Here is a 15,234-nt window from a genome sequence, read left to right as displayed (position 1 = left end):
TAAAAACACAAATACACTCAGTCCTCTTCATATGTCTCTTTGCTATAAGAACCTTCTGGTTTTATAGCTCAGTTTCGATTTAAGTCCTGAAAAGTCTCAATATACAGCCAAAAATAATACAGTACAGGTATTTACTGATGCAGGCACAATGTCCATCTATCACATCTGTAGTTGTCAAAGTGCAGTAAATAAGATACTGTTTACTGATACATTAAAGTAATTGTTTATACTGTATTTTATTTTACTCTTTATTTATTATTTATGTTGAAATCAATTGGCAACATTGTTGCATATGTTACTAATCTTTGTTTTGGTTTGAACTTTGAATTCTCATGCAGACAAATATGTTACATTAACCTATTCAATGTTGAAATTTTTCTCTGATGCCTGTGATGCCATGTTAAATTTTTGTTGATGTTAAGCCTAACAAATTTTTTATATTTTTTAAAATAATAATCGTGTTTACTGTGTTGTTAAAAATTATTTTTTTATGTTGCACAAACAAAATAAATATATTGAAAAATATAAAAACAAAAAAACTTATATTCTAAAAGTTCGTTTTAATATAAAAATTGTGACGCATAGCGACATCTAGTATCAAAAACGTTCCGATGCAGACACGAAAATATTCGGTATCACCCATGCAGGTCAATGAGGTCAACACGAAAATTTTTGGGAACAACGCAAGACAGGTTAAGTGATTTGCTTTACAGCCAACTTTTCCAGAATGTATATTAGCTATATATCAGGGACTGTGTATTGTAAATAAAGCTTGTGAATTTAAATTTTTGTTTTAAAACATAATCTAAATATGAAAAACAACTTGATGTAATCTAATCTCAACATTTACTTTGTGGGATTGAGAAATTATGCTGGTGCTATGCATTACTAAGGCAAATACGTGTTTGTGCTGAACTGTTGATAGTTGTTTTTTTCTTCCACAAAAAATAATGTACTGTACTTAACATTTAAAATGACACCTTCTCCATCAATATGCAGTTGACTCGACTGCATATTGATGTGGAGACTGTTAATGATTTATCATTTGCATATTATCAATACGCAAATGATGGCATTGATTTCTATCCCTGTTACACAACAAGCCCAAATAAACAAGTGAAATTACAACAAAATGTAGGGGAATAAACAGAAAAAGCTATAACATGATACATAAAAACATATATTAAAATACATATAAACAGTGTATGATCATATAAAAAGAATAATTGTAAAGAGCAAAAATGCATGAATAAAGATTTTCAAAGTAATAAAAATAATAAAATGTGAATACATGTTAAAAAATTATGTAAAAATGTTGACATGCCTGCTTATAATGAAGTAAACATTTCATTAGGTTCATATTATGTGCTATTCGATAGAAAAAGATCTGTGTGATAAAGACAAATGAAAATGAGGCATATGAATATATATAGTGTAGAATATGATTGGAATATTTAATTATCTTGAAGAAATTCAGAAGTTCTAGTCTTTCTTACTCTAGTAACATTTGAGTTATTAGTTTGCAGTAAGTTACTAAACGTATTTAAAAATAGAAAAGTTTATTGAGTTCTCTCAATATTTTTGCAAGTAAAGAGGATGCTCCCAAGGACCAAATGGGAAGACAATAGTCTTATATATATATGAAATAAAGTTGTCCTTATTTACCAATCACATTCAGTAAGAAATAATCATGAAAAAATAGTCTAATTTATTTAACTCTTATTGCAATCTACAACTGTACTGATGAAACTGAATTCAAAAATAAAAAAATTATATTAATAAAATTATTAATAATGAGATAACTCAATAGTGGATTTACAGAAGATTATCGACAATTGTTGTAAGGAACTGAGTTCGAACCTTATTTTTTATTTTATTACTATTTCCGTTTTATTATCTTTTTGTTTGGGGTTTATGTTTATTTAGGATGAAGGTTCCCCACCACTCTCTTGTTAGTAATGAAAAATGAAGAAAAAACAACTCACGGAGAAATAAGCGCCATAGGAAACATCTTGCGCACTTGTGCTGCCCGGCGGAAGTAACAGTCCGCAGAAAAAAAATGGAGAGGGAGTCCCCACAATCACTAGTAGAGAAATACTTGATAAACCGTCTTAAACATCCCAGAAAATTATGATAAATATTTTGTAAACGGTTTATAAGCTTTGTCGGAAACTTAAAGCTGCCAGAAAAGAAAGTTAATGTTAGCAACTAAGTATGTAAATAAGGGGAGTAACCCAGCTCAAGTGTGACGTCACCTCACAGTATAAAACCCGTACGTTAACCGAAGAAGGAGAGGTGATTTCCAAACCGAGGTGAATTTCAAATCGAGACAACGTTGAGAGCGAGGTTAATTCGAAAGCGAAGTATTTTCTGATAGAAGTCCAGATTGATAATTGGACGATCCAAGGTGTTAAAGAGGAGTTCGATTGACGATTTGACGATATCGAAAGGATTGAGGAAATAGTTTCTTTGTATAGTGAGGTGACGGATAGACATTTAATTAGTAAGAGATTTTGTTCATAGTTGCTAAGTATTTGATTTGTCGAATTTCAAAGGGGAATTACTATTAAGTTAAGCTAAGTTTATTGTCGGGTTGACTTGTTGATTTTCGTTAATAAATTTTGTTTGGAATTATTGATATTTGTACGTAGTATGTTCTAGTTGCTAATTAAATATATTTGAACTTTTGATTTGACTTGATATTTATCGTTGTTATTACTAATTTTTCGGTGCACGCTTAAAAGCCCAGGCCTGGCAAACTAATCTCGAATCCGCGTAAAGTACCCGTTAGGTTAACGGAAGTTTCACCGACCGTAATTATAGTCGGTTTCCTAAGCTACTAAAAAAATAGTACTTTACATTGTTATTACTAAAAATTTTGTAATTTCTGGAATTAGTACTGAATTCAATTTTAGTTAATCATTTTTTGTATAATGATGTTTTATTGTAAAGACAGCCATTCTTAAATTAGCTAACTTTAACATTGTGATGGCCATTTTCTTCTTATAACAGACAAAAGCTGTTATAACATTAATCTAATACTATTGGAAATAAATGATAGGGAAAGACAAAAGAATAATTGTTTCATTTTGTGCAAATAGCAATAGATACACCCACAATCAGTGCAAAGACAAGCTCTCATTATTCTAGTGTATAGTTTTGAACACTTAGTACCTTTTTATGATTGAAGTAATAAAAATATTGATGTATGACAGGGAACAAAAATACATTGTAACTCTCTGATATTTTTTTTTTTTTTATCTTTGGTACTTTGTCTTTACAAGTTTTTCAAGTGTTGTTTCTCCATATCTAACAATTTCTGGCAGCTGAATATGGTGTTTTCAAGGTAGAAATTAGATAAACCTTTATGGTAAGTGTTTAATAATGTAAATAATAAAAAAAATTTTCTTTGAGAGTTTATTCACATATTATGCAAGGTGGCCGTAAAATCTTTTCTTGATTACAATTATTATGCAAAATAATTCTAAAGTTGAATCATAATTTGTGGCATGTTTTAAGCTGATTTCTAGAATTTTTGTTGTTATATTGCACAGACCACGAAGTGCTTAGATGACACTGCAGTCGCAAGTATCAAAATGGCATCTTTGAAGGGAAAAGCTCAATGTGTTCTGTGGTTTCACAGAACAAAATCAATACTTATCATTAGTTAACCCCCTCTTAATTCTTTATGGGGTTATGTTAAGGACAAAGTATTTTCAAAATCCATTATTGATGTGAAAACTAAAAATGAGAATAACAGAAGTTATAGCAGCAGTCACTGAAGAGATATTGAAAGAAACTGGGGGAGAGATTAAATTTTGATTTGATGTTCTCTACCTCATATCACAATTTTAAGTTGTTGACCATCATTAACAATAATACAAAGCCTCTGTAAAATTATATTCCTATAGTTCAGTAATACCTGACAATAATAAATTGGATTTATTATATCAGATTAATATTGGATTTATAAATGAACTAATTCCTAAAAGGCATCAAAGCTTACAAAGTATGGCTTTAAATTTTCTAATTATTATATTATTTGATTCAATCATAATGCATTGAATAAGTTTTGGCAAATTAATTCTGAGTTGCAATTAATATTTTGCAAACATTTGTCATTGTTTGACAAATAACTGTAAAGAGAAATATTAAAAAGTTATCATAATTTTTTATAAAACTACAGAATGATTTTAATATATTAGTGTAAGTTCCAAATTAACTTTATTAAATATTTGCAATTAAAATGGAAGAAAGGAATGTAGAAAAATAAACAAAATGTTTGTGTAATATGTTGTGGAGATTCGTGGTGAGGTAATATGTTCCACAAACAGACCAATACAAAATAAACGAATCAGATTATACTTTTAACAAGATATGACTTTTTATTTTTGCTAGAATAGAACAAAACAGGTTCTTTGCGGATCCCAACTTCACAAAGTAAAACGTCATACAGGCGTTCTGTCCCTTAGTATACAACAAAGGACGCGTTCGAAACGGAACCCGACAAAGTTCGACACGTGAAGACCTTGAAACTAAGCTTATCCTACTTATGACTAGAAGAGAAGAAAAGTGAAATTAGGTGGCGGTAGAAATAGAAGAAGAAAGAAATACCCGGAATTTTCTTTTCTTAGTGTCTCTACTTTGGTGGGACACCGCTCTTGAGTCCTGCTTGATTATTATGAACCTTCCGTTCTTTCGGTGAACTTCTCGTTTTTCCGTAGTTCGCTTTAACTCTCCCTACGATAGCCTCGGAAATTCCCTTCCTTTCTCAGGCCTGACCTTTTTGGCTCGTAGTCTTCGTTACTTTTCTTTCTGCTCTTAACCTATGCACATCGTTCGAGCTCAATCCTTTTCTCTGCCCTCTCTCTCCGCCGTCCAGTCCAAAAGTGACTCCCTCGCTCTCTCCGAAGCCCTTGGAGTCTTGTTCTTCTATTGTTTTTGTTGTTTACTTCTTTGAAACAGTAATCCCACCCAGAAGGTACAGGAAGTGGAAAGGAAAGTTTTAGAGGATAGACAAGACAAAGAGACAAAAGAATTACTAAAACTAACTTATATTACATATAAAAATATAAATACGCGAATAATGTGGCCAACGGCCACAATGTAATTCTTGTTGTTGTTTCTTTTATTAAAAAAAATATGTAAACTTCTGTAACATTTTGGATTTATTACATTAATGTTTATTTTCATTATTAGTTTTTAAAATAGTATTATATCTCTATAAATAGTGTTTTATTAGAAAGAATAAATGAAACTTTTCATATTAAAAAAAATGCTGCTGGAAATCAAAAGGTGTGTTTCGTTATCTGAAACTTTTCGTATGATAATTGAGTTAAAGAAACAAATATTGGCAAAATTAATTTTAAGTTCATCTTCACGCTCAAATGTCAACTAGTTGAATTAAAATGAATGTTAGTTATATGAATACTGGTTAACTTTTGATTCTCACTCTTGATGATATATACAAGATACAGATAAGATACTGCATCTTTTCATATCTCTAATATAATCTATATAAAACATCCAGAATAAAATAAATTGGAATAATAAATTTTTATTTAAATTAGCATTCAAAAATATGAATTAGTTATTTCAGAATTGATTTTAATTTGGCATTATACCAAATATTATTTTTAGAATTAAATAGGTCAACGACTTTGTTTGTTACCTAGCCATCACCTAGGTTCTTAACATATAAAAGCTTAAAATAAATGAATACCTAAATAAATACAAAAAATGGAATATTACACAATAAGATATCACTCATACCTTGACCTGTTCATCCAAATTAAATATAAAAAACTTCTGTTATTACAACCAATTTTGTGTTTTCAGTTAATTTGAAGTATAAAAATATTGCAGATGCTTTTATTCAGTGTTTATTGATTCTGATGGTTTATTTAAAATTTAATTACTATTTGTATTCTAAGTTTTTTCATACTAAAAATAAATGTTAGTATAGATATAAATTAGATGTAGAAAGGTTGAGGTTTTATGTAAGATACAGAATACTTAACTTTATAAACAAAATAAATATTTAGAAGAATAAGCGAGTTAAAAAATGTTATATTAAATAGTAATTTGTAATAGTTTTATCTGTATTTTACAACCCTTTTTTATAGGTAAAAAGAGATTTGCTATTGTCATACTGATATATTTATCTTTGTCAACACTAATCCACATTTATCAAATGTATATGAAGGTTGAGCATATTTCACCACTCAAATGTGGATTGAATTATTGTTCCTTGCTGGTTTATATAAAAATTAATTAATTAATACTTAAGCTTTTGTTAACTTTCTATAAGACAGTTTAATTAAATGTAACAAAATTTTCTATTTGAGATTACCAGTCTTTTAATATAAATGTAAAGCTGTCTATATGATTCTCTAATGAGTCGAATCTGTTAAGAAGATGCAAAAGTGACTCTATGTAGTTTTTGATTAATTTAATTACTATAATCTAATTTTAATCTTAAGATTGTGAATAAAATCTATAAATATAGCAAATATGAATGTAGGATAAAATTAACTAGAAACTATTAGGGAACAGATGCTATATTGATTTTTACTATAAACTCATGTTTATTTTTGCCAATTAAATAAGGCAAACGTATATCAATTAATGGATATATAGAGTAAAATAGGTAATTTATAAAATATTTGATTTTAAAACATTTTTCTTTTTGGATTTGGTATTTTCCTGATTTTAGTTTTGCAAACATATAAAATTATACAAGGTGGTTATAATTAAAGTTTCCCTACTCAGACCTATATAGAGCATGATGTATTTTGATGAAACTTAATATATACATTATATAGACCAGGGATGGCCAACTTTTGTGCACATAAGATCTACTTTTTATCGTAAAAATGTGTCACGATCGACTTGTTGTCATAGGCATAGTCTAAGTGGGGAGGGGAAAGTGTGAAATACATACTATGTTTATACACTGTTTCAGTATGAAGTGCACTCACTGCTTATGAGTCGAGTCATAACTGCATGCATACAGTTGCGTTCGGTTACAAATATAATACATTAAGTCAAGACATCGCTACCGATCGACCAAAATTGGCTTGGCGATCGACCGGTCGATCGCGATCGACTTGTTGGCCACCCCTGATATAAACCATGGGGAAAAGGAAAATGCAAAAACTATATTTAGTTCAAATTTCTGCCACTAGGTGAAAAAATGGCACATGAAGAACAAGAAACACAAAATGGAAACCTGCAAAAGGTTTTTCTTCAAAACACTTATTCAATGTGCAATCCATTTGTATCAATCACATGTTCAAAGTGCCTTACAGTGTATTTAACAGTAGCCTGATAGATTTCTTGAGGAATTACAGAAACATCGCATGTTATGCTTGCCTTCAATTCAGGTGGAGTTCATATACCTCCTCTATAGACACGATCTTTCAAATATCCCCACAACCAAAAGTCACAGGGATTCAAATCTGGAGAACGAAGAGGCCAGGCATTCAGAAAACTTCTCAAAATTACTTATCATCATCAGATTTGTCATGAAGCAGTTCCTTCACTTGTCGGGCAATATGCAGTGTTGCCCCATCTTGCATGAAAACAGTAGTCTCTAAACAACCTCGTTCTTGTAAAGCAGGAATGATATGATGCAGCAGAAGTTTGCAGTAACGAGCACCCATTATGGAACACCTTTTAGGGCCTTGAGGTGTGATCTCCATTCTTGGCCCCTTTTTCTTCCAAAGTGAAACCATATCAAACAGTGATGTAAGCACAGTGCAGAGGCTGTTCATGCACAACATCAAGTCTTACAGTATATGCGACAGTTCTGAATATTCACTGCTCTGTCTAGGGTAAAATGCTCCTCATCTGACCACAAAATGTTCCGTGGCCATGCATTGTCAATGGCTATTCTGGTCAAAAACCAACAAGCAAATGCTTTGCATTGTTCTGGATCTTGAGGGTGCAGCTTTTGCAACACGTGGATCTTGTACAGATACCATTGTAAAATGAATTGCATAATTTTTTGAACCAAGAGACAAATCATATGACACCACTCAAGCACTTGCCGAAGAATGTTGGAAAGCATTTGCTCTGTCAATCACAACAACAGCGACTTGCTCCAGTTTTATTTGAAATCCTTTTCTGACCTCTTCCTAGCAATACACCCAACTCTCCAGTCTTTTAAAATTTGGTAATCATTTTTCTCAAACCATACCCGACTTAGGCCCTATTCGCAATCATTTCAAATGTTGATATTCTTGCAGTTCAGCTAAACCATTACTTCCGTTCGGATAAAACACTAAAGCTCGATCTTTCTTCTGTAAAGGCATGATAAAGAGTGACATGGACTACTGGCTTTCTAATTTGCATAGCATTTGCTGCATGTTCCATTTTTTCACCTAGTGGTAGAAATTTGAACTAAATATTTTTTGCATTTTCCTATACCCCATCGTCCATATAACATATATACCAAGTTTCATCAAAATATGTCAACGAAAACAGGCTCTGTGTAGTTCTGAGTAGGGCAACTTTAATTATAACCACCCTGCATTTTATAATTAGAAATTTTTTGGTGAAAGTAATAAATGATTATAATCAGTTTCTTTCAAAGTAATTTTTATATGTTTTGATATTTGTATTCTATGTGTTTTGTATCCATATATAAAATGTAATTAACATTTTTAATAGAGGTTGTTTGTTTATTATACTATAATTATATTTTTTTCCACAACAGGACGAATCATCTGAAGAGAAAGCTTCCGCTGCCGAAGAAATATTATACACGACTCCTAGGCCTATTGGAAATTATTATTTGGCAGAACATTTTGATGATCGTGAAGACTTCTCCAAAAGGTAATTCCATTTTCATATATTTATAAACAGTAATTCAGAAAACCTAGAGAATTGTATGACTTTAAAGACTATACTAAAATAAATTTTTCAAATTAAAAATATTTTTATGAACATTGGTTTTAATTGTGCTGTAATGAAATCCAGATACAGTAAAATCTGTTTAAAAGATAAACCTGTCAAATCAGAAAAAAATATTTGGTACTGTGTGATTCCATTTTATAAAGGTTTTACTGTATTTGCAAATTATTGTAAAAATTTATTTATATAAAAATATATAAAATAAATACAGCTAATGTGATAATTATTTCAAATATCAAACTGTTTGAAACAGCCGGATTCCTTTATCATATTGGGCAAGCTATTAAGGCTAAACAATTACTAAGCAATTTGTCAGAAGGAAAGCTGCCAGGCTGCCATCTCTTGTTAAATATAATAATTATAAATAAATTTATTTATTTATAATTATTGTATTTAAGAAATCTGACTGTTTATTTGATGATATATAAAATAGTTAATTATTCCTCTTATGTAATTGTTTATCAGTTTTTGTTGATAAATGACTCTATTTTTATATCATCAATAAGACATAATGCTTATAATTCTTATGGAGCAGTTTTTTGTTTGTGTAAAATTTTTGAGATTATTTTTTGACAATATAAAAATCTCAAAAAGCATTTTATCAATAATAAATTGATACCTTGAAAATTAGCATTGCTAGATGTTTATTTTATATTATATAATTTTTGACATTTCTGTTTCAGGTGGATTCTTTCAGAAGCAAAAAAAGACGGAATAGAAGAAAATATTGCTAAATATAATGGTAATGATAAAATTTTCAAATATTTATCATCTTGGTAGTGTTTATTAAATTAGAAAACATGACAAAATCATTGTAATTATTAATGATGAAACACCTTAAGATTTAAAAATGGTTAGTTTAATAAAACATATTATCAGAGTAGTTTTTTTCAGTGTTAAATGATGTGCTAGTTGATTCGATTTATGGGCCATTAGCATTGAAAAGATAAGTAAACTTTTAAAAGCCTGATTTGAATCAGTGAGATCTAAAACTTATTTTTAAGAATAGTCAGATCTTAATATTTACAAGGAATAATGTGAAAAAGCTTAAAAATATTTTACAATACTGAATTAATTCTTTATTTGTAAAATGGAAGTTTACAAATAAACTTTAACTATGCCTCCAGTAATAGGATTATTCCTTTTTACTAATAAAATTTGAGTTTCAGGGGAAAATTGAAAAAATGCACATGAATAACAAATATAAATAAAATCCATTTTTAATGAGTGGTAGATATAACTATTTTTATTTTCTCCAATTGTTTTTTTTTTTCAATAGAAGAACAAACATGTTTAGTAATTTGTCTTCATAAAAAAATTTTTCAAATGCATTAACTACTGTACTATAAAATATATTGGTTTTTTGAAAGACTTATTTGAAAATTTCTAGAAATTTATAAGAAATGAATTTGTAGTAAAGCAATTAATATTAAAATTTATCATGTGTCATTCTATTGGTCTAATTTTTCTTATTTTATGAAAATGTCTTTAAATGAACTTTGATGAACAGTTTAATAAATATATAATAATATACTAATTATCTTATATTAAAATTACTATGTACAGTAACATATATAATTCTCAAATGCTTTTTATAATAATAATAATAATAATAATAAATATTCAGAACTTTCCATAAAATAAAGCTTCTGGAGAATGGATTAGGTAGTCCTTACTATGCCAATAGTCTTTTCATGTATAGGCATCATACTACACAAATGTGAGAATACGGGCGAGGGTAAACCCTCTAGTCATCAAAATGGTTAGTTCTACTCACTAAGTCAATGGATGGCATTTTAGGAGGGTTATAAGTCGAATGGGGAGAGTTGCAGGTAAGTTGGATCAGTGCACATTGTCTGTACAAATCAAAGAATAGACAGGTGGATTAACAAATAACAAACAGAATTTAATAGATATATGATAAGTACAAAATGAAACAAGCTATCAACTAAACAATCCTATAAATAGCATATCTATAAAGAAAGAGTTTACAAATGATTCTGTAATAATATCTCTGATTAACATTCAGTTCGAATTTCTAAAGAAATGGAGATGTAGGTGGTTTTGGAGACTGATAATGAGGAGCCCGAGCGGGACTATGTTCTCTTTATGGTATCCATATTTCCATTTGGCAGTCCGTTTCTTTGTTGACTGCCCTGAGTTTGCGTTTTTACCTCCTTTTTATGCCAAATGCTTTCTCCAATTGGGTTTTAGTGTTTGTGGCATCTGACAGGATATTCATTCTGACTCATTTGGACAGATGTTCGTCAGAGATGCGTGATGACTAAGGTCCAGATTTTTGGGTGCATTTTTAGAATGGATTGGATGCTCGTTTGGGTGCTTTAACACAAGTACTACTGTATTTACACTAGGGCACTTGGGAAGAACCATTTTCATTTTCGAAATGAAGTCATTGGCCTTGCTTTATTCTACATGAATACGTTCACATACTCTGTATAGGGCACGGGCAAGACAAGTCATTTTTTAGGTTGTTGTAAATGCACTTCAAATTTGAGAATGCTGACATCATGTAAGATGCTTGATCTGTAATGATAAGCCTTTTCATACTGGACACCATTTGGCCACAACTTGACGCAAACATCATTGAAAGTGTGGGATACTGTAGTCAAGTTCGTATTTTTAAGTTGGTACATTCTGAACAACATTGGTTGTACATAGCATCTGCTCATTGGTGCAACAAGAATGTTTAGCATGTACCGTTTGTGGAAACTGTGGTTCTTCCAGTATAAACACTACAGGATTGTCACCAACAATGTCCAAGATTTTAGATATTGTTTGATCATAAACTGGTTTCACATAGTTTTTTCTGAGTGCTCTTGTTAGGGACAAGTTTTCCCATATATTTTTGGAGAAATGATTTAAAGGCTGGATTGTTTACCTTATATAAGGGTATATTTGCCTGCAGAAGGGCAGTCTTAAATTTGCATAAAATGTATTATTAGCCTTCTGAGATTCTTCTGCTCTTTGAAATGAGGCCTTTATAAATATCTGCTGGAAATTTCTCCTTTTTTTGTTTGCCTTCTCTATGCTTTTCCAAACTCGTGTGTTGCCTGATTTTCATTTCTTGGTGTTTCACATCAACTGAAATTACAGAATCGCAAATGGAACAGTGAAGAACTTTTTCATCTGTGCATATGCCTTCATCTTTAAACTTATTTGCTAAAATGTTCAGTTTAGATGTGGACAATTTTGCCGTTTTCTAATGTCGCCGACACCGAACAAAGGAAATTGGAACTGTTGCGCTCACAAGTCGGGTAAGGTGACCTCAATACAGAATTTTCTAGATTGTTTTTTTCTTTTCTTAGAAAAGAAAACACATGCTGCAGATTTTCAGGGAATCTGTTTACATTCTTAGAACAACCCTATAAGGCTTAATTGTTTAATCCAGAAAATTCCGCTTTACCCTCTTTTCTCTCAACAAAAGAAGAGAGTGAGCTAATTATTGTATTTTTTCCTCATCATACGTGGTCCGGTTTAACAAATTTGTTTTTCCCCTCAAACGAATGAATAAAATCCACCAAAAAAGTGATAATTGTCAACATATTCTTTGAAAATGTAAAAAAGGGGGGGAAGCCGAGTGCAAAATATGTAGTTTGGGGGCAGGTTTGTGATTTGGTGCTAAACAATTTGGCAACGAGTGGGCCTACCGCACTAAAACCGACGTAGTTTGTCTTTTTACACTCTGCCCCTTTCAAAAACCGAGTGGGTGTGGCATCCAAAATTCCGGACCTTAGTGATGACATCTCTCCCAAAGAAAGTTTTATTCCCTTTCCATGAATTTGTCAGAAATGTGTTAATTTTGTCATCATTTTAATACTTTAATAATTTCTTTACTAATATAAAATTTTTCTGAGCCTGGATTCTCACTTAAAGTACACAAAAGCTTAGAAACATTAGGGCTTCACAACATGTAGAGTTGCCATACTAAACACATCACATAGTCAGGAAGGTCTGAAACACAAATATATACATGAACAGCATGTAAACTGAACATGTTTTTCTGTAGTCATCCCTTGACTTGAGTCTGGCTAGCATTAGGTACTGGTATATATGTCACAAAGGAAATTTTTTTGTTCAAACCTAATACAATAATATAATTTATTTTAGGAAAGTGGGAAGTTGAAGAAACTGAAAAAAATGGATTGAATGGTGATTTAGGATTGGTTTTAAAGGTAATTAAATAATAATACATTTACATGTTTTTTTAAATTATTCATATCACAATTAATTTTATTTTTTAAAGTATATTCATTATAATTTTAATTAAATTTTTATGAAAAATGGATTAAAACATGAGCTACTTATACTATTTATCATGTAGGTATGTATCTTAAAAATCTGCACAAATTTCAATAGCATTTTTTAGTAATTTTGAATAATTGTATATATGCACAAGACAACATAGTGTTCTCAATGTCATTTATTGAAAAAGTTTCATAAATATAACATTCTATTTTAAAAATGGAAGCATTAAATGAATTTGATCAAAGAAATGTAATTGGTAATTTTCTATTAAAAATTAATGGAAATGAATGTTTTTATATCAATTGCTATTTCACCAAAGAAGGGCTAGATGTGGATCTTTGAAATGACACTGAAAGTTTTCTCTAAAGCTTCTGATTTGGCTGTCAAGCAGTCCGAAAGGATGTTTTTAAGCTTTTGTTGCTCCATAATGGTTTTCCATCACCAAAAAGGTGTATGGCAAAAAATTCATTCAGAAGCAGCTAGTGCTCTTCCTAAAGAAATAACTGCCCTGACCAAGGATTTGTCTTCTGGCTATTGTCCATTATGCTCATGACACAGTTGCCAAGTTAGACCATTACCAAATTTGATACATCCTGTTAAGCTAACATTCCAAATGTTCTGCAACCAAGACCGATTGAAAATTTTTATGAAAATGGTTGGGAAGCTGGAACTGCAAAGAAAGTGGAGGACAGGATTGACTTTGCCACTTCAAAGCCAACCACTATCAGAGGTTAATGCAATGGGTTAAACCTAAAGTTTGAATTGCAGCCGATTGTGTTCCTGATAATCTCATCTGAACATTAAACAACCTATCTGTACCCAAAAAGAAAAAAAAAATTATTTTAAAATAAATAATTTTAAATAATTTATGCAGACTTTTTAGAATATATGTCTTTGTAGAATTCAAATTTAAATAATTTATATTTTATTAAATTTCATTTAGATATTTTTTATAAATTCTTTTATTTAAACATTTGTATTAAATATGAATGTACTATTTTGATGTATTATGAAATATTAATTAATTACTATTAATTTTTAAAAAGTTTTTAAATTTATTATATTATTTAAACTAGTCAAAGGCCCATCATCATGCCATATCATCTAGACTAGACAAACCGTTTTTGTTTGACAACAAACCATTTGTACTTCAGTAAGTATGATTTTTTTTTATAATGTATGTAAATTTCTTATAGTTTATGTAATGAAATGTTTAATTTCAGATATGAAGTCCACTTCCAGAATGGACAAGATTGTGGCGGTGCATATATAAAAGTTCTTTCTCAAACTTCTGACATGAATCTTAAGAATTTTCATGACAAGACTCCATATACTATAATGTTTGGTCCTGATAAATGTGGAACTGAACAGAAGGTAGAGAAATAAAAAAATTTAATAAGTTAAAATTAACTTTTCTGGTATCTAAATTTGATTTTAATAAATTTGTGGGTTTTTTTTTTTTTAATAACTTAGCACATGGAAAAGGTTCTATTATACTTACTCAAAATTTAAACATAATTTTAAATAATTACATGTTTTTAATATTTGATTAAGTAAGTAAAAAATTACAATTGGTTAAATTTTATAATTTAAGTATAATTTATAATATAAAAATTAAAGAATTATTTTTGATTTGCATTATCATATTTGTTGGGCTACAATTTGAAAAAATGGTAGACCTACAGGGTTTGTCCAAAAAGTAATGCCAGTGAGTCAATTAGAAGACATTTATTGTTCCAATTGGTACAATACATTAAAAGATTTCAAAATAGGCTCCTCCTGTGTTGATACATTGCTTCCAGCAAGATTTCCAGGCATCAAAGGCATCACAGTAGGCCTTTTCCAAGATATTTTTTAGAGCCTTGATACAAACCTCTTTGACTTTGTCAACTGTCCTGAAATGATGTCCTTTCGTGAAAGTTTTCAAGCGTGGGAACAAGAAGTCAGGCTGAGCCACGTCAGGACTGTAGGGTGGCTGATGAACTGTTGGCACCTTTGAATCGGCCAGGAAGCTGGTCACGAGGAAGGTGGTGTGGGTCAGTGTGTTGCCAT

The 15,234-nt window shown here is 30.4% G+C and overlaps 1 protein-coding gene across 1 annotated transcript in view; it reads left to right on the top strand.

Moving 5' to 3' along the window:
* The window catches only part of Cnx99A (Calnexin 99A), a 65,493-nt gene that overhangs the window by 24,589 nt on the left and 25,670 nt on the right, over positions 1-15,234 (top strand). Inside the window, exons 3-7 of the mRNA XM_067264063.1 lie at positions 8,720-8,838; positions 9,600-9,658; positions 13,045-13,109; positions 14,259-14,335; positions 14,406-14,556. Coding sequence (XP_067120164.1) covers positions 8,720-8,838; positions 9,600-9,658; positions 13,045-13,109; positions 14,259-14,335; positions 14,406-14,556 — 471 coding nt within the window. The remainder of the gene's footprint in view (positions 1-8,719; positions 8,839-9,599; positions 9,659-13,044; positions 13,110-14,258; positions 14,336-14,405; positions 14,557-15,234) is intronic.

This window comes from Centruroides vittatus, unplaced genomic scaffold, assembly GCF_030686945.1.
Source record: "Centruroides vittatus isolate TY-2023 unplaced genomic scaffold, ASM3068694v2 contig_1042, whole genome shotgun sequence".
NCBI classification, from domain to species: domain Eukaryota; kingdom Metazoa; phylum Arthropoda; class Arachnida; order Scorpiones; family Buthidae; genus Centruroides; species Centruroides vittatus.
The sequence above is the reverse complement of the archived record's forward strand: the minus strand, read 5'-3'. Positions and strand labels throughout refer to the sequence as shown.